Source organism: Lontra canadensis, unplaced genomic scaffold, assembly GCF_010015895.1.
Source record: "Lontra canadensis isolate GAN:19392208 unplaced genomic scaffold, GSC_riverotter_1.0 scaffold59, whole genome shotgun sequence".
NCBI classification, from domain to species: domain Eukaryota; kingdom Metazoa; phylum Chordata; class Mammalia; order Carnivora; family Mustelidae; genus Lontra; species Lontra canadensis.
In genome coordinates, this window is record NW_022631053.1 from 10,054,181 (window position 1) to 10,081,719 (window position 27,539).

Consider the following 27,539-nt stretch of genomic DNA (forward strand, 5'->3'; position numbering starts at 1 on the left):
AAAAAAAAAAAAAACCCCAAAACCCAAGAGTCTATTCCAGTAAAATTTTAAGAAGCTGTCATGTCTTGCAGCAGCTGTTGAACCTTTCAAAAAGAAAGACAGAAAAAAAAACTGTATTAAATAGTTGGTTTGCAATGGAAACTTAGAAAAAAAAGATGAACCCTACCTCCTTCACTTTTTAAATAAATATAAAAAATAATACCTTCTTAATGTCTGGTCTCTTATTTTTCTTTTCATGCAAGCATTGACTAGCAACATAGTACATAGCTTCAATGGAAGCGGGATCAGTGTCATTCATCTTTGTATCAACATAGTCCTCAATTGTCTTTTCTTCATCTTCAATTTCTTCTTTAATATCTAGCTTTAAAACACAATTTTTTAAAAAGATTTTATTTTATTTATTTTTCAGAAAGAGAGAGAGACAGAGAACAAGCAGAGGGAACAGCAGGCTGAGGCAGAGGGAGAAGCAGGCTCCCCGCTGAGTGAGGAGCCTGACACAGGACTCGATTCCAGGACCCCGGGATCATGACCTGACCTGACTTAACTGACTGAGCCACCCAAGCATCCCAAAACAAATGTTAAAACTTCATCAGGAGTTTCAAATAAAAGTCAAAGAAATCAGAATATAAATGGAATTATTTAATCTACTTCCTAATAACATGTACTCATTTTACTACCTATTTTTATAAACTTACTAAGAGTTAAAGACATACAGGAGAAACCCTATTTACTTGTTTATTTATACATATATTAATACATAGATACATACACACACACACACCTTTTAGATACTAAGGCCATCTGCCTTCTAATTTTTGTATTTATGTTGCTGAGCTAAGGGCTCTCATATTCCCAATAGCAACATTTACTAGGGGCTCAGGGTGATTTGCTCCCCTTTTAAAATTTTTTATTTTTTGTTTTTAGGGTGATTTGCTTCCTAATGTGCTCCTGATAAAGCAATTCCAATTTCTGGACCCAGACTCCTGCATAGGCAAACTTCTCTATAGGTACTCAAATTATTGAATCGAAGTGAAAAAGACAGAAGGAAAAAGGGGACAGGGACATGATAAAAAAGTAATATATAGGGAGAGAGGCAAGGATTATGTGGTGGGATGAAGATGAGGATAAGGATGATGTAGTTGGTTGAGCAGTGGCCCCGAAATCAATATGTCCAAGTCCTAATCCCCAAAATCTATGAATATGACTTTACTTGGAGAAAAGATCATTGCAGATATAATTAAGTTAAGCATTTTGAGATAAAGTCATCTGAAATTACCCAGATGGGCCCTAAATTCAATGACTAGCATCTAAGAGACAGAACGAGAAGAAGACAGACACAGGAAAGATATCGTGACCAGAGAGGCAGAAATTGGAGTGAAGTGGCCTCAAGTCAAGGAATCCAGCAGCCACTAGAGGCTGGAAGAGGCAAGAGTCTCCCCCAGACCCTCTAGAGGGAATATGGATGGACCTTGACAACACCTTGATTTCAGACTTTTTACTTCCAGAACTATGAAAGAATACATGTCAGTCCCTTTAAGTCCCAGTTTGTGTTAATTTTTTTTTTACAGCAACCCTTGGAAACTAATATCATGAAAAAGACTATTGATATGAGGTCAATTATAAACTCTCCAGAAACTCTTCCAAATGTATTTTGAAAGCATTTGAGTGATGGCAGAATCTAGTGATACAAAGCTTCTTTGAGGATCACTCCCTTTTGGTTATACTTGTGATAACATCTTCTTAGTTTATAGTCATACTGCTTTCACACATTAAGAACAAGTGAAAGAGTATAGTCATCCCTGAGGTTTTATGATTTTTCACTATTATGTGGTCATGTGTAAAACTTATGACTGAGATGGATTCTGTGTTTTTCTGGATTTCATACTTACTCAAACCACAGGTTTGACGTTTGTATAACATTTTAAAAGTGGAACAAGTCTCAGGAAAAAGGATTTAGACCTTTAGACAGGTGGATTTGCTTAAAAATATAAAAAATTACAAGGTAGGAAAAAACAGAGTTCTTTTTCTTTCCCTCTGTCCTCCTGTATTTTTAATGCACACACTTTCTCTGTATAATCCAATCTACATCCAAAGCTTTACCTATGCCTGACACTAATGGCTCCAAAACTCTATCTGCAGCCCAGGCTTCTGTCTTGATGCCCAACACCCAATGGAACAGATAATTTTAAATTTTTTTAAAGATTTTATTTATTTATTTGTCAGAGAGAGAGAGTGAGCATAGGCAGAAAGAGTGGCAGAGGGAGAAGCAGACTCCCTGCGGAGCAAGGAGCCCGATGCAGGACTCGATCCCAAGACACTGGGATCGTGACCCGAGCCGAAGGCAGCCGCTTAACCAACTGAGCCACCCAGGCGTAGGACAGATAATTTTATTTATTGATGAGGACAAAGTACCACTATGTACTACTGTAAAAAAATCCAGATATTATGCAAATAATAACTTTCACAATAATATTATGTTCTATAAATATACTTCAATGTGGAATGTTATATAACAAGTAATACTGCATTAATGCATATCCAGGGAACCATGGAAGGTTTTTTGTTTTGTTTTGTTTTAAGATTATTTATTTCCTTCTTTCAGAGAGTGAGACAGAAAGAGCATGAGCAGGGGGAGCAGTAGGCAGAGAGAGTGGGAGAAGCAGGATCCCCTCTGAGAAGGGAGCCCAATGTGTGGCTCGATCCCAGAAACCTGCAATCATGACCTGAGCCAAAGGTAGACACTTAACTGACTAAGCCACCCAGGCGCCCCAATGGAAGGTTTTATAATGTATTTTTTAGAAAGGGACACCAGTAACAATATTATAATATATAGATATCATACTTATTGCTTTTCTTAAAGTGAAAAATGGCACCAATCCCTTGAGCAAAAATACCACACCCTTTGACTTTCTAATCTCCATTCTAGGGGAATAATCTGTTATACATATATTATCTGAATTTGTCTTACTGGTTTGCCTCATTAGAATACATAAATTAGAATAAAGTCAGCATAGTTATTATACTAGTTTTAAGAAAAACTTATTCATGACAGTAAATATTTCTGAAATCTTTACATTATAAAAGATTTCTGTAGTTTTTATTTTTATAAAAAGACCCTCCAGGTTCTTAAAATTTACTATATAGGAAAAAAAAAAAAGTAAGGCATAATTTTCTTATAGTTTTAGCATTCAGTTAGTCTATTTATATAATTGCCAATGAGTGCCTAATAAAATACACAGGAAATTTTTTCTATCATAACTTTATAAATAAAATCCCATTAGGGAAATGGGTAGAAAATTCTACTAGCAATTCCATTCTGGTACAAATCTGAATGGAAGCCATTTTGTTTTTCCTCTCTGAGCTGAAACAGCTGTTAGTAATCACCCTGAAAGTAAACAAAATAAAAATATACTGTAGAAGACCTAAAAAAGTCGTATAGTTCTATTCCGGTTTTACCCAGAACATAGAATATATGTGACTTTTCCAAGCTTCACAAATACTTCGTGGCAGAGCTGAGATTAGAAATATGTGATGCTCTTTCCATATGCCACTTTATAATTGTCAATGAAAAGATTGCCAATAGAAAAAGACATTGCTAGATTCCAAATTTACCCATATAAATTAGATTATAAATGCAAAGAGAAAAGGGCTGGAAAAAATAATAAATCTTTCAGTTACCAATAACTGAGGTTCACGGTGTTCATCTACAGCTGGAAGTCCAGTTATTATTTCTAATAAAACCTATGAAGACAAAAAAAGTCCATTACTGTAACACTCAAGACAACATTTGAAAAGAATATGGATCTTTTTTTGGTTTCTGTTTTAAATTAACATAAATTGAAGAATATGGATCTTTATTATGAAATCTGATTAATCATTTCCATACATTGCATTATGCCTTTTAGGCATTAAAGCAGGAAGGACTGGACACCTGGGTAGCTCAGTCCATTAAGTGTTCAACTCTTGGTTTCAGTTCTGATCATGACCTCGGTGTCCTGAGATGGAGCCCCGCACTGGGCTCCTTGCTCAGTGGGGAGTCTGCTTGAGAGCCTCTCTCTCTCCCTTTGCCCTTTCCTTCCATTCATTCTCTCTCTCTCTCAAATAAATAAAATATATTAAAAAAGAAAAAGAAAAAGCAAAAAGGACATGAGTTGGTCTTTTCTCACCACCACTCCTCCACAGAAATCTTGGGTTCCACCAATCCCCACAAGCAGTACTTTTCTATTAGCAACTTATTAAATAATCAGCTCCATTCAATATGTGTTCTGGACATTCTTTCTCCTGTCTTGTAGGGGACTCTTCACAAAAATAATTTTCTCTGGGTTTTAGAATATATTATTTTCTAAATTTTAGGCATATCCTACAATTCTGTGCCTTACCTTCACAGTGCTGTGAAGTTAAATTTACATATAGGAAACATATACACAAAATAAGATGAAGTAGAACTTGATTTCTCCAACCACTCCCACTCACTCCATCTTAAAAGTTATTCGGAACAGACCAGTATATCAGAAAATGTCAAAGTGAATGTCTTTTAAAAAATATTTCATTTAGGGATGCCTGGACGCTCAGTGGGTTAAAGCCTCTGCCTTCGGCTTGGGTCATGATTCCAGGGTCCTGGGATCGAGCCCCGCATCAGGCCCTCTGCTCAGTGGAGAGCCTGCTTCCTCCTCTCTCTCTGCCTACTTGCGATCTCTGTCTGTCAAATAAATAAATAAATCTTTAAAAAAATATTTCATTTAAAAAATATGACATTAAAAGTTATGCTGTATGACATGGTTTGTTTTATGCACTAATTTTTTTTTAAAGATTTTTATTTATTTGTCAGAGAGAGAGAGAGCATGTGCACAAGCAGGGGGAATGGCAGACAGAGAAACAGGATCCCGTGAGCAGGGAGCCTGATGCAGGACTCGATCCTGAGACCCTCGTATTATGACCTGAGCCAAAGGCAGATGCTTAAGCAACTGAGCCACCCAGGCATCTCTGTTTTATGCACTAATTTTATGTAAGCTTCATACTAATTCATGAGGATAGTGTAGTAAAAAAGTCATTTCTTGTAGTTACTTCAGAAATCCATTTTAAAAAGTTCCACAGATTTGGAGAAGCTTTTATAACTTTATCATTTAACTAAGGGTTAAAATAAACAACACACGCATTTATATAAGAAAGCTAAGCAAGACAGGTATTCCAAAATATTCTATTTCAATTTCACAGTTATAGCCAAAATGATTATTTTTACTAAATACATATGTGAAACTCACCACACCAAAGCTATAGATGTCAGATTTGGGTGTTATTTCTCCTCGTAGAGCCTCAGGTGCCATATAAGCTGTTGTTCCCACAATTCTGCTAGTCATGACTGTCTGGGAAAACTTCTCAGAAGCCCGTGCAAGCCCAAAGTCAGATATTTTGGCTGTGAAGTCTTTATCTAGTAAGATATTTGCACTGAAAAGAAAAAAATATTTTTCTTTTCAAGCAAGTCAAACAGTTCATATTTATATACATACAGAACATATGTACATAGTTACAGACTATACCATTTTATAATACATATCATAAAAACCTGAAATTCATATAAATAAATCTAGGTTTCAGATTAAAGAAAGAAAAGATCTTTTTCTTTCCCTTTTTGTTTCTTGAGGAAAAATTTTAGGAGAATAAAAATGAAATAAAACTGTCCACATCAGTGAGAGATATTTTCATTATTTCAAAGTAATTTATCACAGGGAAAATTTCCCTTGGTCTCCTAAAGCACCATTCTTATTCCTTTCCTAATATTTCTCAACTCACTTAAAAACATTTTTCCAACCAAAGTGTCTCAATTATTCATTTCTTTATTCTTCTTTTTAAGTTTTTAATTTTAATTCCAGTACAGCTAACATGCAGTTATATTAGTTTCAGGTGTTATTTATTTATTTATTTATTTATTTTGGTACTATCTGAAATCTTTCAAAGAGGAAAGAACATGGTTAAAAGGTCTTCATTTATTCATTACAAGCATTTGCTCATACATGCATAGTTGCATTCAATAAAATTTTTATCAAGGAATCACTATGTATAATAGTATTTAAGCTCAGTCTTGCATGGAGGAGGGATTTTCAAATCTTGTCTATGAAAAAGGTACATAAGTAATTTTTTAAAATCCAATAAATACTCCATAATGGTGATATTAGGTACAAAATGCTGAGGGAACAACCACATGCCTGTAAGAACTGGAGAAAATTCTGAGGAGAGGGTGAACAGTGTGCTTAGTCTTGAAGAATTGTTAGAAGGTGAGGGTTAAATGAGGAGAAAAAAGCCATTTCAGGCAAATAAAGCAACATGTGCAGAGTGATGAAAACATAAAAACATATGATCAATTTCAAGAAACTGGTACCAATGAGGGGTCCCTGGGTGGCTCAGTGGGTTAAGCCTCTACCTTTGGCTCAGGTCATGATCTCAGGGTCCTGGGATTGAGTCCCGCATTGGGCTCTCCGCTCAGCGAAGAACCTGCTTCCCCCTCTCTCTCTGCCTCCCTCTCTGACTACTTGTGAAATAAAACCTTAAAAAAGAAAGAAAGAAAGAAACTGGTGCCAAAAAAACATGGAGAGAATATGAACTTGATCCTGTGAGAGCAGGATGCCAGCAGAAGTTTTCATAGTAAGGAATTGGTGCTATTTGACTTGATTTTTTTTTTTTTTTGAAGATTTTTATTTATTTATTTGAGGGAGTGTGAGAGAGAGAGCATGCACCAGCAGGGAAGGGGCAGAGGAAGAGAGAGAAGGAAGACTGCCCACTGAGCGAGACTTGGGGGTCAATCCTACAACCCTGGGATCATGGCCTGAGCTGAAGGCAGATGCTTAACCCACTGAGCCGCCCAGGTGCCCCTAGACTTGATTTTTTTAAAAAAACATAATCTGGTGGTATCGTAGTGAATAGTTGAGAAGTGGAACAGACTAGGTAAAGGCTGACCAGGAAAGCTTGTATTAAAGCAAATGAGAGACAGTGAGAGTCTGGATAAAGAGAGAACAGTGGAAGAAAAAAAGGAACTGACATTCAATGAACTTTGTAATGAGTATGATGCAGGGAATGAGAAAGTCCTTAGCTTGGGAGACAGGAGGAATAGTGACTTCATTTGACCAGGAAGGGAATATGGGAAGAAGACTTCGGTTTAGAAGAGAAAATGAATTTTATTTCTGATATGTTAACTTAGAGGCTTCTGTGGGACACAGAGGCAAGGTGTTTTTGGTCTGGAGATACTTAAAATATAGGATCGGAGACTGATGATACAGATTTGATGTCACCCACACATAGATAGCAGGTGAAGTCAATATAGTGTCAGCAAGAACACTTTGTGGGAACAGAAGAGACAGGAGGTGAGAACAGGAGGAAATACGCCAATATGTAAGGGATGAGAGACTGTGCTGTCCTCTCATCTATGGCTGATCCCTTTACTTGGATTCCTTCCTATGTTCTCAAGAACCTCACTCCATAAATTATTTTACTTCTCTCTTCTATTTTATCATCTCCCTTTTCCCATAGGCATAAAAACATGCTTTAGTCTCTGCCATCTTAAAAAAAGTTTCCTGAATGACACATTATTTCCAGCAATCACCCTTCACTATCTAAATATCATAAAAGACTTGTCTACACTCACATTTCGGTGCTCTAGCTCCCACTCTCTCCTCAAATACATCCTGAATTCTGACCAGTTTCTGTGCAGAAGTAGGGCTCTGTAAAGATAGGGATGCTCTTCAGAGCACTCACCAAATGGTGATTTTTCAGTCTTCACCCTGACCTCTAAAAAGCAACTGACATTTATTTGACTAGTCTGTTTTGGGAAATACTCTTTTTCCTCATTTTCACAGATACCACACTCTCCAGGTTCTCATCTGACCTTTCTGTGCCTACTTTCTTAGATTCCTTTTTGAAATCATTCTCTTCTATTTGGCCATTAAGTCTGAAAGTTCCTTAGAACTAAATCTTGGGACTTTTCCTAATCTCTATCTCTCCTTAAGAGACTACAATCATATAATAGGTCTTCAGTTATCAACTATATGTAATGCACAAATTTATATCTTCAGCTCGGACTTTTTCAGCTCCATATCTGTATATGACACTAACATTTCTACTTCTATAAATTTTATTTATTTATTTGACAGAGAGAGAGATCACAAGTAGGCAGGGAGGCAGGCAGAGAGAGGGGAAAGCAGGCCCCCCGTTGAGCAGAGAGCCTGACGTGGGGCTCGATCCCAGGACCCTGAGATCACGACTCAAGCTGAAGGCAGAGGCCTAACCCACTGAGCCACCCAGGCGCCCCTCCACTTCCATATCTTAAAAGAATCTTAAGCACAACATGTACAAAAGAGATTTCACATTCTCAACTGTCAACCTAGTCCTCTTCCAGTGCTTTCTATGTAAGTGAATCATGCCACAATCATCCCAGAATGCAATTCAGGAAGCTAGAAATCCAGGAGTCATTCCTGACATGTCCCTCTTTCTGATCCTTCTGCAGCCGAGATATCAGCACGTCCTCCCATCTTATTTTTTTTTCAAGATTTTTAAAAATTTATTTGAGAGAGAGTGAGAGCAAAAGACAGTGAGCTGAGCAAGTGAGAGAGGACATGAGTGGGGGGAGGGGCAGAAGGAGAGGAAGAAGCAGGCTCCCTGCTTGGGGCTTTATCCCAGGATCCAGGGATCATGACTTGAGCCGAAGGTAGTTGCTTAACCGACTGGGACACCCAGCACCCAGTCCTGCCATCTTAATCTCTCAAATCTGTTCACTTCTTTTGATAATGAACTACTACCACCACAACTTCTGTAATAGCCTCCTAACCAACCCTTCCTACAAACTGTTCTCTACATTCAAGTCAAAGGGATCTTCTCCAAACTTAAACACGATGCCACATCTCTACTTGTAATTTTTCAGTGACATCTGATTATTACATTTATAATAAAACTAAAGTCCTTAGTCTATTAAATCCTACAGGTTTAGCTCCAGGCTGACTTCTATAATTTTATTTTATATCAATTATTCCTTTAATTTCTGCATTTCAGTTATACTGTATTCATTTCACTTCCAAAAATTTATCTATGCTTTCATGTTCCCTCTCAATACTGGTCTTAAAAATGCAGTCCCTTCTGTCTAGAATGCTTTCTCCCTACCTTCTGTAGTTACCCTCAAATTGTACCGACTTATTTCCTACTCATTCTTTGGATCTCTGCTAAAATATCACTTCCTCAGAGAACTCTTGTTTATGCTAATACTGTACATTAAACACTATATACTCCTTATTAATTTTCTATTATTAGTGATCATTTGATTGATGTCAAACACTACAAGTGCTACTTTTGCTAACTATATTATCTACAGTGCCTAGCACATAGTAGGTGCTTAATTAATATTGGCTATTTATGCAAGAAGAAAGAAAATTGAAATGCACCCATGAAGGATGACAGTGATTCAGAAAACAGTGGTGATCCAGAAAATAATTTTGACAAGGCAAAAGTAGTCAAGAGAAACAAAATGTCATGCTATTTAAAAAAAGATCATGTAGGATGAGTACTAAAAATAGCTATGTGGGTTTCGAGTAAAGGAGATTATAGATGTTTTAATGAGAAGAGCTTTCAAGGAGTACTGTAAGTTAAGAAATGCATATGAAATTTGAATAGGAAGAGTGAGAGCAAGTTATTCTACGAAGACGGTTTTCCAAAAACATTTTTTAGAGTAGCATTTACCTTTTAATGTCTCTATGAATATGATGGTTTTCATGTAAAAAGTTGATGCCATTAGCTGCATCTTGAGCAATCTTGCATCTCATATGCCAAGGGAGTGGTGGAGTATCATCCTTATGAAGTAACCAACCCATTAAAAAAAAGGATAAAAAATCTATAGAAAATATATAACAGAACATTTTTCCAAGCAACTACTGAAAACGATATTATATCACCAAGAATTTTGGATTGTAATTTTTAAAAAATTATCCAAAAATAATCTCTAAGTAAGATCAAGTCAGAGTCAGCATTTCTTATTTGGCAATAAAAATATATAGGAGCACCTCCAAAGATTTGTCTTGACTGGTAATTTTGTATTTAAGATTATCACCTTACAGAATAGCAATCCCAGTTGTTTATCTATCAACCATATAATTTTCAAAGAGCAGGAAAAATATTAAGATTAATGTGGTTTAAATAATCTTGTCACAAGGTGAATATTAGTATTCCAATACATAAACAGAAAGCCAAACAATCTGATGAACAAATATCTTACCAAGCAAGACAGCCTGTCTAGCAACGAGCCATTGGGCATATAAACATAGACTAAGCAGAGGTCATCTCCATCATTTGAGAAACCAAGCAGTTCTACTAAGTTCTCATGTTGACACCTACGACAAATAATTTGCCACTCAAAATTATTATGACACATACATATATTCAGCTGTTGGTTGGAGGTTATTCAATTTAGAGCTTTAACAGAAAAAAAGCACAGGAAAATAATGATATGCTATATATATTATGATACATATGTTTGTAACATGTTTATTAGTTTATTGTAACCATTTACAATTTTCTGTAGTTCTTTGTCAATACTGATCAACATTAGAAGAAAATCCTTTTTCTATTTTATTTATTTAAGTAATCTCTACTCCCAGCATGGGGCTTGAACTCACAACCCTGAGGTCAAGAATCAAATGCTCTTCTGAGAGCAACTGAGCCAGCCAGGCACCTCCTATTTCTATTTTATAGTAAAAGCTCAATAATTTAGAGCTTTGAAACTTGTGATAGTTTGGTTAAGGATTGGCCTGATAATTACCTTTGTGTAGTACAATTTTCAATGATAGTTTTACAGGAAAGATTTCAAGAAGTCTGTTGAAACTGCTATGACAACCCTTTCAAGAATTTTCTAACATATCCAAAGCACTGATTTATAGACATCTGATCTCTAACTACATCTAATTTGTACATAGTTGATCTTTAATGATATCTTATTATTTATAACCTAATTTGAGTTTTATCTACTTGAAAGGAATAAAACTAAAGAGAGCTGAACTATAACAAAACCTTAGGTATCTGTGGTAGGGTAGAAAGAAAACTGGGCAAAGTCTAAGTTTAAAGTTCAGCTCTGCCGCTCCCCGCCCCCCCCCCCCCGGATATTTGACTTATAGGCCAAATTAACACTTAACAAGTTAACATCTCGCTGAGCCTCAGCAACTTCACCAAATGTGGATAATAACCCCTACGATGTAACATGGATGCTGTGAGAATTGAACGAGCAAATAGATGAGAGCCTAGAAATATACTTCAAACATGATATGCATTCCATCCAAGTGCTTACTCACTTTGAGTATTGATATACTTTGTTGATATAAAATCATCTAAAATTCTGGGATTTCATGATTTCAAATCAGACTTTAATTTGAAATCAGTCTATCCTCATAAATATTTTAAGAAGTACAAATTAAAACAAATAAGTACTCTATTTTCCATCAAACTGGCACATTTTATTTTATTATTTTTTTTAAATGGCACATTTTAAAAACGAATAGGTAACATTTCCTGAGTTTGCACTACATAGAAGGCACTGTGGTAAGTGATTTACCTGCTCTGTTTTATTTAATCCTCACAATAACTTAATGAAGTAGACACTATTATTATCCCATTTTATAGATGAGAAAACTAATAGTTAAGAAACTTGGCTGGGGTCATTCTGCTGGTAAGATCCAGAAATTGGTACTTATTAAGAAACAGTAAGAATATTCAATGGTGGTAAAGTAGCAGTGAAATTCAAATTGTAATACATTGCTGATAGGCTTGTAAATTACCATAATTTATTTATAAGGCCATTTGGACATGTACTTGGAAAGTTTTTAAGAAGTTCATGCGTTCTGAACCAGTGATTCTTCTAGCATTCTACCTGATAAAATAAGCAGAGTTGCATTTAAAGATTTAGATACAAGGAGATTTAAAGGAACTTTAATTTGTAATGTTGAAAATTAGAAACAAAGCTAGGAGGGTACTGGTTTAGTAAAATATAATCATATATGCTGAATAATTAATATACAATACTGTAAATTAAAACTAATAGACTAACAAAATGTTTTAAAATTATTTTTAATGATATGGGAAAAAAGCTACACACACATCATGAAGCAAGTACCTCAAAATATTAGCCATGGCTCACTCTGAGTGATATATTTAAGAGACACTTTTTATTATTTCTCTACTTTGAACAAATTACTTTTAGGATTGCAGAGTGACGGGGGAAAAAATCCCCAAAGAAAGAGGCTTTTCTTTTTTTTAATCAGTGTGCATTATTTTTACTATGACTGAATTCCAGTCTATTATTTCTGTCTTGAGGTTAAGCAATCACAATTCATAATTTATAGCAGTGGGTGCAATTGAGTGTAAAACTGGTAAATTTCATCAGGATTCATATCAATAATGTTGTAAGGTGACAGATGGGGACTATACGTATTGTATTGTGGTGAGCACTGAGTAATGCATAGAACTGCTGAGTTGGCATGTTATACCTGAAACTAATATTAACATTGTATGTCAATTACATTTCAGGAGTTTAAAAAAATAAATTTAAGAAAACGAAAAAGAAAAAAGCTCAGGCTCTGGCATCATATGTGTATGTCCGTAACTACATTTCTGTAGGGATAGGATACAGGTCTGGATAGAACTGATTTTTTACTGGCTATGTGGCCTTGGGCAAGTTACATAATGTATCTAAATCTCATGGAAAAAAAAAAAAAGGTAGGGGAGGTTATAATAACTGTTATGAAATTAAATGAGACCAGACACATAAAATACACTGCACTACAATTATCAGAATAGAATCCTGATTTGTTTCTCTCACTCTTCCTGATACCCAATAACTGTCAAGTGCACCGGATCCATGTCTTCTAAGGACACTGGCATACAAGTTTTCCCTGGTTTAGGGTTGCTAACATATCTAAGGGCCAATAATTCTGTATTTTATTTTTTTGTACCTCTGTAACTTATTTCTCATGAATTTTGGGAGCCACAAAGATGATAATGGAAGATAGTTGAAATCCTTTGGAACTTTGCTCTGATGTAAAGTAACAAGTGCGATTTAAGCTCCAGGCATGTGAATATATGTAGTCACAGACTTGTAGAATCAAAATTCCTTCAATTCCTCTCATCTAAACCCTTTAGTTTAATTCTACATATCTGGAAATATCACTAGTTCATGGCACACTCTGGGTGAGAAACCAGGTCTCCTACTCCTTGAGCTGCTCTTTTCCACTCTACTACGTTGTCAAATTAACTTACTTTGCCATAACTTTTATTTCTTGATCAAACTGCTGCCTCAGTTCTTCAGTACTAATGTCAACCATCTGAAAAATAAAATATATAATACAATACAATAACCTCAAAGCTCTTAAAGCTAAAAGGAGGTGCAAAAGATGGCTTGGCTGATCTTGCTTTCTTTAAAATGTAAGGCATTATTCTCCCCATTTTACAGAATAACTGAGAACTAGAAATATAAATGATTTGTTCAAAGTCCCATGGCTAGTTAGTGGAAGGAAAAAAACCTTATAAACCATATAACCATAAAAACCTCACTGAGTTAATATAGAAACAAAATGAAATAATATGAGACGCACTCTGAAGAAAACATTTGTTGTAACAGAAAACATAAACAAATTTGAAGGGAAAAAGACAAATAAAATCTACAAAATATTTGTAACATATATGACAACAGGTGACTATCTTCATCATATAAATGTATATTATATGGATATTTCTAGAATATAATAACAGAGTTATAATATAACAAATCAAGTACACGGTGAACAGTCTAGGAGAAATGGGAATGAAGGACTTAGACAAGAATTTTTTTTAATCTTTTTTTTTTTTTAAAGATTTTATTTATTTATTTGACAGAGAGAGATCACAAGTAGGCAGAGAGGCAGGCAGAGAGAGAGAGAGAGGAGGAAGCAGGCTCCCTGCTGAGCAGAGAGCCCGATGCGGGACTCGATCCCAGGACCCTGAGATCATGACCTGAGCTGTAGACAGAGGCTTAACCCACTGAGCCACCCAGGCGCCCTTAATCTTTTTTATTATATTTTTTAAGCTTATTTTTAAATGAGAAAAGTAACATAAGAAAGTTGTTTTTACAAAATTTTCTTAGTATCTTCCCATTTTCATCTTGATTATGCATGAAGCACTATGTAGAACAGGGCTTCTTAACTTCATTTTGTGAATCTTCTGGAATTACATGTGTACTCATATGTGTATGCCCATAACTACATTTCTGTAGGGACAGGATCCATAGCTTTCAAAAAATTTTTAAGTGTTAGGAACTACCAACTTAGAATGATGTTTAAAGAAAACATGCACTGAAATAATATATTTCCCAAAGATTAATTTAAAACTTACAATATAGCACACCAGGAAGCAACTTTTCCTTTAATTCTTTTTACCCCTAAACATATAACTTACCGCTGCAAGTTTCTTCACTGCTACAGTTTTGTTGTTCACGTAGCCTTTATATACAACTCCAAATCCTCCCTCTCCCATCTTGTTGCCACCGAGAGAAATGGGTCTCTCATCAAAGTTATTTGTGACATTCTTCAATTCATAAAATGAAAAACTGTGAAAACCTATAATGTCAATAAAATAAGGAAAAACTACTTTGATAAAAAAGATATTGGTTTTAATAACCTTAATATTTTTTCAACTTGATTATTTCATATATATGCAAATATTTACAACTTTGGATTAGGCATGATAGGAGAGAGTACAGCTATCTTTTAAAAATAAAAATTTAAGCTTCATCTTGAAAATTCTGCCTGGTGATCCTCCACCCAAAACTCTAGTCACTTATTTTCTTTATAAAATGACCCATTCTGTCTTTCTTTCTTTCTTTCCTTCTTTTTTTTTTTTTTAAAGATTTTATTTATTTATTTGACAGAGAGAGAGAGAGAAAGCACAAGCAGGGGGAGTGGCAGGCAGAGAGAGAAGCAGACTCCCTGCTAAGCAGGGAGCCTGATGCAGGACTCCATCCTAGGACTCTGCGCTCTTAACCTGAGCCAAAGGCAGACGCTTAACCAACTGAGCCATCCAGGTCCCCTAAAATGACCTTTTCAAGTTATGTAAATATTTACACAACTTGTCATACTTCTGCGGTTGTTTGTATATCCTATTGTCTGTACTCACTGATAACACACTGACTAATACAATGATGACGGTGCTTAGTAAGTCAGGAGAGAAAAAAGAAAAACCCCAGAAGAGCTATGGCCAGGGTAACTGGGTGGCTCAGTCATTTAAGTGTCTACCTTCAGCTCAGGCCATGATCCCAGAGTCCTGGGATCAAGCCCCATGTCGGTTCCTTGCTTAGCAGGGAGCCTGCTTCTTCCTCTCTGCCCCTCCCACGGCTTGTGTGCTCTCTCTCAAATAAATAAATAACATCTTAAAAAAAAAAAGCTATGGCCAGTGTGCACACAAAAAAGGAGAGATTTATTTCAAAGCAACGGTGGTTTTAATGACAAACCCACTAGCAGAAAGCACTGCAAATGTTACTTACGTGTATCACTACCTTCTAAACTTGGATTTTCTGGACTTGAGGAGTCAGGTGGCATAGAATTTTGTTCAAGATTCTGCACAGGTAACACAAATGTCCTGTCTTTGCCATAGAGAGGCAACTGTTTCTGCTGAACCGTTACAGCTTCATTAGAAGGTAGTGTATTAACTGTTTTGGGAACAGCATCTGCCAAATGAAGTAAGATACATGTTGTCCTTCCATAAGAAAAAGTGTTTATGAAAAAGTTAAACTAGGAATTCAGTTCATTTGATGTCATTCCCATTTCCACAGATTTAAACCTCCTTTTCTCACAGCACACACAAGAAGCTACCTAGTAAGAATTTGTAAGTTTTGGATAAAGACGAGTAGAAAGGGTAAGGTGGTGTTTTCAAAAAAATCTATGGGCCACCTACATCAGAAGCACTGAAGTGTTTGTTTAAAAACATTGGCCTTAACGCAAGTCAAGAATTCTGATAATGAGGTCTGGAATACAGCCAGGAATCTACACACAAAATAGTGAGAACTGCTTGAGTAAATGGCATCAAAGGGAAAAAATAAGGTTATGAGGAAGGCATCTAGACAGTGACCCAACAGAATACAATGTAGGGAAATCATGGTCACAGATCCCATTGGAGTAGAGGTTGAGGATGAAAAAAAGAAAGAGCTAAAAAAAACAAAAACAAAAACAAAACCAACCCCCAAAATAAAACACCCTCACAAAACACAAAAAAACCCACAAAAACCCAAAAAACTAATTTCCGTCCTTCTAAACTTCCTACTGGCACAAAACTCCCTGACTTGAATGGTGGGCTCAGACTGAATCATGAAGCGTCTATCTCCTTAGTCGCAAGTCCGCAGTGCCTTATGTCTAAGGTGCTTGTATGAGTTAGGGAGCGTGGAAAGAATGAAAAGCAGTCTCAAATGTAAGGCTCATCTACCAGGAGAAAAAAGCAAGAGTAGGGAGACATGTTCTATTTCTGCCACTTGCCTTTCCACCCTAGTTGTTGATGCCCTACTCACACTCCGTTTACCTGGTAGCAAAAGACTCGCTGCGGCAAAAAACTCATTTTGAATCAAAAGATCCACAAGATCACCAACTGTGCAATTTGTGGTGCCCCAGTCAAACAGTAATTCACAAGTGGGGCTTTTTCCAGTTTGAAGTAATGCTTCAAATCTCCTTAAAAGCAAGTGACAAAAACCCAAAATTAGTATGCAATAGACTTCACTGAAAATAGGAATTATTCCCCCGTGCTCCCGCCTCGCCCACAGTACCTCCTACAGCATTAAAGGAAAGGGGCAGCATGAAAACCAGCAAGAATTACAGAGAACCGGGAAGACAGGCAGAAAGGAAAAAGATGCTGAAGGTGATGATACTGTAAGTTAACATCCACTGAATACTTACTGAGTGTCTGCTCAGGGGGCCACAGGATGCACTCACATGAACTCATTTAATTCTCAAAGATACTATGGATACAACACTCATTTATTAATAAGAAAGGAAGGTGTGGAGAGGTCAAGTAACCAGCCCATAGTCATACAGCCAAAACACTGTTTTTAAACTGAGATCCAAATTCAGCTCTCTCGCCTGACATAAGGGTGTGTTTTCAACCTACTGAGCCGTATTACTTCCCTACCTGTTTTATGACTCTGCTGGCCATAGGATTTTTTTAATAAATCATTCTCCTTAATGAAACAGAATACTATGCATAAACTTGGAGAATTATTCCTTTGATCCTTACTATATTTCAATTACATTAAGGAAAAACAGATTAGTTTTTCATTCTTCTTCAAAAATTCATTTGAAAAGTAACATTTAAAAAAAACAATTTTTTCTGCTTTGCCTCCAAATTTTTTATGTTGCAAAATTTCAAACTTACAGAAAAGTTGTAAGAATAATACCATGAAAAACGGTTTCCCTTTCACCTAGATACACCAACTGGCCAGTGGATAACACTTTGCCACGCTTGTATTCTTGCCTTCTCCCTCTCCCCGTGTGTATGTGTGTGTGTGTGCATGCATACATGTTACAGTAAGCTAAACACCCTGTAGAATGTCTCATAGTCTAGACTTGTCTGGCTACTTTCTCATGATTAAATTCAGGTTAAAAATGTTTGGTAAGTGGGGCGCCTGGGTGGCTCAGTGGGTTAAGCCTCTGCCTTTGGCTCGGGTCATGATCCCAGGATCCTGGGATCGAGCCCCGAATTGGTCTCTCTGCTCAGCGGGGAGCCTGCTTCCCCCTCTCTCTCTCTTTGTCTGCCTCTCTGCCTGCTTGTGACCCCTTTCTCTCTCTCTCTCTGTCAAATATATAAATAAAAAATCTTAAAAAAAAAAAAAAGTTTGGTAAGAACACTACCTAGGTGACGTGTTCGTCCCACTGTACCGTACCAGACCCACATAATGCAGTCTGTGCCATTATCAATGACCCAAACTTTGATTACTTGGTTAAGGAGGTGTACTTCAGATCTTTTTCTTTATAAAAGTACCTTTACCCTTCATAATTCATAAGTAACCTGTGGATAATGCTTTGAAATCCTGTGCATATCTTGTTCATCAACAACTTTTTATCTTGTGGTATTAGCAACGCTGATGAGTCTTGCATGGGCGATTGTAAACTGGTAACTTTTTATAAATCTTTCAATAATTATTTGCCACCATTATTCTGTAGAGAAGAGCTTTTTCTCCTCACCACCATTGCCTCCACTATTCTCCAAAAGTTTTTAATAGCAGTATCAATAAATTATCTTTGAAAGTTGCTTTCAACTTAATCTGCCTCTTTTTAAGATTTTATTTATTTATTTGTCAGACAGAGAGAGGGAGAGAGAACACAAGCAGGGGGAGTAGCAGGCTGAGGGAAAAGCAGGCTCCCCGCTGAGCAAGAAGCTGATTATGGGACTTGATCCCAGAACCCTGGGATCGTGACCCAAGTCAAAGGCAGATGCTTAATGGACTGAGCCACCCAGGCATTCCAAAATCTAAATTTCTTTCAAGTAATTTAAGATGTTTATCCTTCATATGAGGAAATGTTTCCTGGAAGGACTAAGATGGGAGTTAAGGCTTTGGGATCTTTATCAGGTTAATGCTGAAAATCACAAAATAATGTCTTTTCTTCTTACATCCAAACACAGATTTGGGGCTAAAATTTGGGTTGAAATCACTGACAAAAATAAAACCTGTACACACATTTTATAGTAAATCAAGCAGAGATAAACAGAGATGAAGAATGAGATCGTCTGAAGACAGTGTTGTAAAATCGTCACTAAGACCTGAGACTTCCATTCACAGATGTGTATATTTACAAGCAACTTTAAAACGTCAATTTGAAGTACACTGTCAAGGGAAGTAGAAATTTACACACTTAGATTTTTACTAGAGATTCTTATAATACCCTTATGTTCAATCTGGATGTGACAAGTGTGAGCCTGAGGAAAATTTCTCAGCTTGCTAAACAGAAAACTAGAGTAAAAGTGGGAATCTTGATTCTAACCCAAAAACTTATTTTCAAGATCACAACACTAGCCTAGCTGACATAATGGAGAAAGAACCAAAAATTGCAAAAATGGAAAAAAAGAGGTTACTTATTAGCATTATTTTCCCCTTGATAGAGTTTTATTTTCTGAATTGCAACATTAGATGATATTTATATCTATTAGTCATTCCAGATTGTGATGTAAGAATTTAAAAAGGAAGAGAATTTTATACGTTACCTTATGTGAAACTGATTGTATCTATCATCACCAGATGGTTTTTTAATAGCTACCGCTAACTTCTTCCATCCTTCTTGAGGATCAATAAAATCTGACAGCTTCCTAATTAGTCCAAGATTGAGGCAGCGCACATATGTTGAAGATGTTATGGGTTTGTTCATCTTCTATTCCTAAAATACGGAAAATTCTCATTAAAATTTTATGGTAGTTTTAGGGATGACATCTGTAAGCTTATAAATCACATTTTGCTACAATATGTGAAATGTCGGCAACTGATTACACCATAATAAAGGAACACTCCAAAGTCAACTAATTGATTTTTTTTTTTTTTTTGACAGAGATCACAAGTAGGCTGAGAGGCAGGTGGTGGAAGAGCAGGGGAGCAGGCTCCCTGCGGAGCAGGGAGCCCGACGTGGGGCTCGATCCCAGGACCCTGAGACCATGACCCAAGCCGAAGGCAGAGGCTTTAACCCACTGAGCCACCCAGGCACCCCAACTAATTGATATTCTAAGAAGAAATTAAAATTATGGTATATTGGGGCACCTGGGTGGCTCAGTGGGTTAAGCCTCTGCCTTCAGCTTGGGTCATGGTCTTAGGGTCCTGGGATCGAGCCCCACGTCAGGCTCTCTGCTCCGCGGGGAGTCTGCTTCCCTTCCTCTCTCTCTGCCTGCCTCTCTGCCTACCTGTGATCTATGTCTGTCAAATAAATAAATAAAAAAAAAATCTTTTAAAAAAATTGTGGTTTATTTGTCTAATTGTCGTCTGGTCTTAGTTTTTTTCTCTATAATTATCCATGACAAATTGAAGAATTATTTTTCTGACATTTCTGAAGTGCAATTTATACAAAGAAGTGAAAAATTCACTTTTTCAGAAAATTCCTGAAAATTCAGATGATATTCAGGAATCAATTCTATTCATAAAATATTTATTTTTCAATTAAAAATATTTTTCTCAATCAGTATTTATTTAAACATTTGCCAACACTCTTTGGTAGAAGTAAAACAATGAAATAACTAAAAGATATGGTAAATAACTAACTTTTCTTATCACTTTGAGTTCAACAAAACTGTCTGATAATAATTCATTCCCTACTAAGCCAAACCCTGTGGTTTACCACCTTAACTACACTCTAGAGAACACCTTTATTTCCTCAGTCCCCTATTTCTTTTGCCACTCCACCCTGGAGAGTGACAGCCAGGGATACATTTCACAATTCTACTTGTACACAGGCACTGCTGAATATAGGTATAGAGAATTAGATAGCTGAGCAGAATGGTATGAACGCAAATTTATGGAGACCCTCTTTTCATGCAGCCTTCAACACTGCTGTGAATCCTGTTGCCTTTGCTCATTGTCCTTAGTGACTATTTCATGCCTTTACCTCTCTCCATGTGGTTTTATTTGACCTCCATGCTTCTCATTCTCATCAAGTGGCAACCTTTTGTCTAATTAATCAAGACAGGGATTCAGATATTCTTCTGTCAATTATTCTTCTTATTCCCTCTGTACTTTTATCTTTAAAATGTAACATAATTAATCTTTGGAGTAAAGGATATATTTATGTGGTACAAAATTCAGAAGCTATAAAAGAGTAAAAAAACCAAAATGTCACTCTGTATTGTAGGCTTCCATATTTGTATTCTCTTCTCTTTGGCCTTCTTTGACCACCACATCTAAGTAGGTCTATCTGCCTTCAACCCAATTATCTTTCACCACTGCACAATGTAATGTAATCATGTATTTATTTGCTTGTTTATTATCTGCTTCCCCCTTTAGACTGCAAGCTCCATTACTCCATTTCATTTGTTAATAGGTAACTACTGATAAGCGACTTGTACATATTACTGGTAAGAGTTAAGAATGAATGAATTTGTTGTCGAGTACCATGCTAGTTGATTCATTTATTTCACTTTAGTCCTTAAATTGATGAAGGCAATTTTAACATCTTTACTTCACAAATACAGTAAATGAGAGTTGGACTTGAACTCATATCTGACTCCAAAATTCATTCCATAGGTCCCTAGTTTTATAACTCAATGCACTGTGCAAGTCACTCTCTTTTCTATACAAAAACAAGACATTTCCTTTCATTTATTCATATGTTCAATGTATGTCAGGCTCTGTACTAAGTGATGGGAGCTACAGAAGGGAGAAAAAAATCTTTATTTTCAAGCTTCTCAGTCCAGCAGAGGATATGAATAATTACAGTGAGTGATAAATGTTCCAAGTGGTGTGTGCAGGGTGTGGAGGCCCAGTAAGCATGGAGCCTAGGCAGTCTGAAGGAAACATACCAAGACAGATCTGGGTGGGGAGAGAGATTGGAAGGATGAGTGAAAAGGAATGAGGATCAACCTAAAAGGAAATTCCAGGCAGTAGGAATAGCACCAAGAACATTGATTAGGCCCAGGCAAGGAGTTTGATCTCTGTCTGTCAAATAAATAAATAAATAAATAAACCTTTTAAAAAATATATTTTATTTATTTATTTAACAGAGAGAGACAGAGAGATCACAAGTAGGCAGAGAGGCAGGCAGAGAGAGGGGGAAGGAGGCTCCCTGCTGAGCAGAGAGCCCAATGTGGGACTCGATCCCAGGACCCTGAGATCATGATCTGAGCTGACGGCAGAGGTTTAACCCACTGAGCCACCCAGGTGCCCCAAAAAATAAATAAATCTTAAAAAAAGAAAAAAAGTACTTATGAACCATGGAGGTAAGGAGAAAACTAGGACAATAGCATATCAGAGATTTCTAGAAAGGGTGATAGGTTGGTATATAAGACCCAGAGAGGTCCAATAAACACTGAGTGTGTTAGATTTGGAAAGTGGGTGGCTTAAGAAAAGTTTTAATGACTCAGTGAGTGAATGGTAAAAATGCATTTTCTAAGAAATATGGCTTTGAAGGGAAGGAGAGGGAAGGCATCAGTTCTCAAATTTGGTCTCGATAACCTTTACACTATCAAAAATTTCTATAGAAGCCAAAGAGCTTTTGTTTATGTTGGTTATATCTACAAATAATTACCTTATTAGAAATTGACACTGAAAAATTTAAAAATTAGTTATTCACTAACTGATTAAAAATAAGGAATATAGGGACGCCTGGGTGGCTCAGTTGGTTAAGTGGCTGCCTTCAGCTCAGGTCATGATCCCAGCGTCCTGGGATCGAGTCCCACATTGGGCTTCTTGCTCGGCAGGGAGCCTGCTTCTACCTCTGCCTCTGCCTGCCACTCTGTCTGCCTGTGCTCGCCCTCTCACTCTCTCTGACAAATAAATAAATAAAATACTCAAAAAAAAATTTAAAAAAAGGAATATACTACCTGTTAGCATATATATTTTGATAAAAATAACTACATTCTCCAAAATAAAAAGAAGAGTGACATTATTTTATAGTTTTGCTAATCTCTTTTTTAATATTCAGCTTAATAGAAGATAGCTGGATTCTCATATCTGTTTTTGCATTTACTCTGCTGCATTATACTGATTTGGTTGACACATATGAAGAAAATCCATAGATTTTGGATTTGGATTTTGGAAACGGAATTTTAATACTTTTTTCACAAAGTAGTAGATACTTCTCTTTGACACTATAGTGAAACTTGATAAAAGAGAATTTCCTAACAGCTGCAATGTGAAATCTGAAACCGTATCAATGAACTTCGTTTCATTAAAATCCACTGTACTCTGAATGAATCTTTTACCCGTAAGTGATTTTGACTCTATGAATCTCTTGAAAGTGACTTGGGGACCCCAACCATGCCCTTAAAACTCCTGGTTTAGGATTTGTTTTTAAGAGTTAAACTTGGTTGAGGACACAAAAGGGATAGTGAACAGAGTATATGTCAAGACGTCAGCCTTGAACTGAAGGAAAATTTTTCTTCCAAATCTATTAAGAGGGGTTTGGATACAGACATATTTGAAGGGAGAGGGAGAACTCCCACACAGCGTTATTTTCTTGGTGAAGCAGGAGGTGAGGTCACCTAGTGCTAGGTAAAAGAACTGCCCTATCACCTGGAGGGTCACTGGGCAAATGCCTATGATTTCTTCAAGCTCAATGCAAAAGGTACTGTTGGCTTTCCCTGAGAGTCATATCTTTTGCTCCAAACTGTCACCAGTCATTCTTCTAGGATAACAGTTAACATACTTTATTGTTTATGTGTCTGCCTTCTCTTTTATTTTTTTTTTAAAGATTTTATTTATTTATTTGACACAGACAAAGATCACAAGTAGGCAGAGAGGCAGGCAGAGATAGAGGGGGAAGCAGGCTCCCTGCCTAGCAGAGAGCCCGATGCGGGGCTGGATCCGAGGACCCTGGGATCATGACCTGAGCTGCAGGCAGAGACTTTAACCCACTGAGCCACCCAGGCGCCCCTGCCTTCTCTTTTAGATGGTGTGTTCTCCTAAGCAGAGACCCAATCAAATTGGGCTTTAGCAACTACTTAAAATATTGTGTTGAGTGAGAGAAAGACTTTTTTTTTTTTAAATTAAGAAATTATATCTGCCTATAGACTTTGCAGTGGCTCCGTTCACATTATTTTTCTTTATTTACTCAGATTTCTCTCCATTTTAACAAGTACAATGTGATTGACAAAACTAGTAGAAGGAGGACTGCTTGGTAATCCTAAAGGCTAGAACTAAATTACAGGAAATTGAGAATAAAAAGTCTGTCTTAGGACCAGAAATAAATTCAGTACCTTTCCTATATACAGATTTCTAGCAGAGGTGACGGCATAGGGCTACCAAAAAAAAAAAAAAAAAAAAAAAAGGAAAGCCTCTGACAACTCCTCTCTCTATATATGTCTTTAAGTTCTAAATCTCAGAATTTAAAATTTTACTTTAAACACACATTCATATATCACCACACACATATTTGGAAGAATATGCACTAAAACATTAACTGTGATTATCTCTTCATGGTGACTTTTAGGAGAGTTTTGTTTTCACTTGCTTTCTGCATTTTCAATAAAAAAAAAAGCTACTGTAGAGAAAAAATGAAAAAGTATCACTTCTTTCAAAGCATTCAAGACACTGGGAGATGGAGAAGAGAAGTGAGTTGGGAGAAATTGGAGGGGGAGACAAATCATGAGAGACTGTGGACTCTGAGAAACGAACTGAGGGTTTTGGAGGGGGACAGTGGAGGGGTGAGCTTGGTGGTGGGTATTATAAAGGGCACGTATTGCATGGAGCACTGGGTGTGGTGCATAAACAATGAACTTCAGGACACTGAAAATAAAATAAAATTAAATAAAATTTAAAAAATTAGTGTGCTTAGGATTAATACAAGGAGAAAAAGATATATTGCTTACAAATAAATAAATAAATATCTTCATGACTTTTCTCACACCATTAATTCTCATGGTGACCATTCATATTTTCAAAGAAGACAACTCAGACAAGAACAAAGATAAGATGATAATTGAGAAATATACTAAAACAAATGTTTCCTTGTGGAAATCAATACTTCTTACTCATATGGATGTTCTCAAAAAGACAAAGTACTGTGCCCCAAATGGGAAATAAAAGATTTTTGTCAAATGAATTAATGAAGTTTTAAGACTGATTCATTAGCACTCTGATCAGAGGAAGAGAGTATAGAGGGGAGGAAGAAGTTGCATGGGTCTGGGTTCTAATGAAGCTCTTCCACAAACCAATTATGACCAGACTAAATAACTGAATTTCCTTAGATCTTGTTTTTTTAATCTGTAAAACAGAGATGATAATACCTAAGACTTGCTGTAAGATTTTAAACCAACAAATGCAAAGCGCCTATCACTTATTAGGTGATTTTAAAAAATGTTGGAATAATTATTTTATGGCAGAGTTATTCTTATATAACATTTTTTTTTTTAAAGAAAAGAAATGTAAAGATTTGTATGAAAGCTCAGTTTTCAGAAGATATAATAGTGGTGAGGGGCTACTGACAGAGCAGAAATAAGAGGTCTGAGAATATAGTTAAGCTTTTCAGGTAGCAGCAGTCTTATTTTATTAAGCACAGCATTTTTAATATATTTATAACCTCCCTAAAATACACTATGCACTCCCATGCTTTCTTAAGTGAAATATGCTAGATAACCATTAGTCTTTATTTCTGGACAACTCAGTACCAGCATTATGGGCAAAAGCTGGTGACACTTTTGGACCTATTAAATTACATAGGGCTGCCCTTTTCAAACTAGGATATGTGTTGGTATGCTGTATATTAAAAATAATACATAATTCTCAAGCATGGATTTAATTCACTCTAAGTAATTTGAAATGCTTTGGAATATATATATTTTAAGATTTTATTTATTTGACAGAGAGAGACACAGTGTGAGAGGGAACACAAGCAGAGGGAATGGGAGAGGGAGAAGAAGGCTTCCAGTGGAGCAGGGAGCCCAATGTGGGGCTCTGGGATCCCCGGGACCCTGGGATCAGGACCTGAGCGGAAGGCATATGCTTAATGACTGAGCCACCCAGGTGCCCTTGCTTTGGATATATTAAAAATACATATAATGTTTGGATGTATTAAAAACATAAAAACATTGTTTTTCAATATTCTGAAATATTGAATATTGAAATAAATCAAATATTTACTGAGTGTCTACTTTGTGCTGGATATTGATTCAAGTTCCTGGAGACAAAACATTAGGAAAATAAGGAAAAAATAACCGAACTCATGGAACTTATATTCTAATAGATGAAGATGGGCAATAAGCAAATAAAGTCTATACTACGCTAGATGGTGCCAAATGGAGTGGACAAAAATAAACAAGAGGAGTTTCACTCTAAAACAGGGTAGTCAGAGAAAGCCTCAGTGTGAAAGTTCCCTGTGATTAAGGGTCTCAAGAACTGGGAAAGTCAGACACTGGGATATCTGTGGGAGAAGTTTTCGGTAAAAGGAATACTAAAAATATAAAGGTCTTTAAGTGGGCTCACTGAGAACAGCAGGGAGACAATAATTCTGGGGATGAAGGAGCAGGAAAGTGGCAGATTAGATGAGACCGGTAAGGCACCAGGTCTCCTAAAGCTTTATAGCTTTTGTATTAATTTTGTGTATCCTCTGAGTGAGAAGACGGTGGAGGCTTCGAGAATAGGAGAGAGATGCTCTATACTCAGGACTAAAAAAGACACCGGGGCTGCTGCTGGGAGTAAAGGAACTAGACTAAGCAGAGAAACAGGAAGAGACCAATAGCAGAGGACACCAACGATCCAGGCGGGAGGCGCTGGCGGCTTGGACCAGAGTGGTCGCAGGGAAGGGGGCAGTCCCAGGATGCTGGACAGTTTCCCAAGAAGAGCAAATAGAATACCATGTGCAGAAATGAAGGGTGAGGAGGATGCGCCAAGGTTTCTGGCCTGAACACTTCTCGACATGTACCTGGATGGAGAAGGCTGTGGATGGAGCAGGTCTGGCCAGCAAGATCAGGAGCTTGCCCTGGAGAGGTAGAGGTAGAAAGCAAACTTCAAATGCACGTTCAGCATGAGAGCATAAAAGAAATAGGAACTTTCTGACAGATCCTTTCCAGGAATACCCCCAGATAGGTAAAAGGAAGACCTGAATATTCTCTCCTCTTAGGGCTCCTTGGGCAGACAGGTTTTTCGGGCGGTAATAGAGCTCTGGTTCCCAAATGGTCTCTCCCTTTCTCAGGGTCTCTTTTTATCCCTCAGTTTTCTCTCCTGCTCCAGGCAGTCGGGTAATACTTTCCCCATCTGACAATGTACTTGTTGATCCTTACACCCCTCTCCACTTTCTAATTTCCTGGAACGTGGAAGCCAGAGTGACAAGCTAGGCGGAATCTTGCGGAGGCCCAGAACGCCTTCCACGCGACTTGCATCTCTGCCCAGAGCTGGCCTTACTTCCTGGTTCTCAGGAAAAGAAATTCATTTCGTAAACCGGTTCCCGCAACACACCGCCTCGGAGTTGCGAAACCTGACGCGAGGTGGGACTGAGCCACACAAGGACTTGGAGCCGCCTCTCCAAGCCCCGGCTTCCTCCTCAAGTCGGATGAACTGATCCTCGGGAACCCACCCAACCCACCCTGGAGCAAAGTGGGCCCACACACCCTACTTCCTCTCTAACTTTTCTCATTTTGAAGACAGAAGGCGGTTTTTCTTCCGAAACCGTCCTTCAACAACTCTGGGACACAGGGATGGAGACCGGAGCGCAGACCGCGGACGATCTGTGAAGCAGACACGCATGGCGGGAATTCCTTACCTGCCCAGTAGCGGGGCGCCAGGGCGGCCGGGGCACCGCCCCGCTCAGCCGGCTGCGGAAGAACCCCGGCTTGCAACAGCACCGGGACGGGGTGGGCCCAAAATGTTAGTCCCCGCC

General features: G+C 37.3%; 1 protein-coding gene across 4 annotated transcripts; it reads right to left on the bottom strand.

The window, feature by feature from the left end:
- Nucleotides 1–27,528, bottom strand: IRAK4 (interleukin 1 receptor associated kinase 4). 4 transcript variants are annotated; one of them, XM_032876982.1, is made up of 12 exons: nt 27,423–27,528; nt 19,237–19,406; nt 16,564–16,709; nt 15,536–15,718; nt 14,452–14,612; nt 13,279–13,343; nt 10,250–10,364; nt 9,718–9,827; nt 5,262–5,445; nt 3,679–3,741; nt 203–361; nt 1–83 (listed from the first exon to the last, which is right to left on the bottom strand). In XM_032876982.1, exons 2-12 carry the CDS (start codon nt 19,395–19,397, stop codon nt 48–50), a joined length of 1,383 nt encoding a protein of 460 aa, XP_032732873.1. In that variant the 5' UTR covers nt 19,398–19,406; nt 27,423–27,528; the 3' UTR covers nt 1–47. The 4 variants fall into 4 exon arrangements, with proteins under 4 accessions (XP_032732873.1, XP_032732874.1, XP_032732875.1 ...); XM_032876983.1 differs by lacking the exon at nt 27,423–27,528 and adding an exon at nt 26,397–26,415; XM_032876984.1 differs by lacking the exons at nt 16,564–16,709; nt 27,423–27,528 and having other exon boundaries at nt 19,237–19,326.
- Between the last annotated feature and the right edge of the window lie 11 nt (nt 27,529–27,539).

Excerpts from the sequence above, each read along its gene's own strand:
- IRAK4 (XM_032876982.1), bottom strand. The coding sequence starts at position 19,397 with ATGAACAAACCCATAACATCTTCAACATATGTGCGCTGCCTCAATCTT. Across the intron at positions 5,446-9,717 it reads ATTCATAGAGACATTAAAAG|TGCAAATATCTTACTAGATA; the intron begins GTAAATGCTACT and ends TTTTCTTTTCAG. Across the intron at positions 3,742-5,261 it reads ACATCTATAGCTTTGGTGTG|GTTTTATTAGAAATAATAAC; the intron begins GTGAGTTTCACA and ends TTGTCTTCATAG.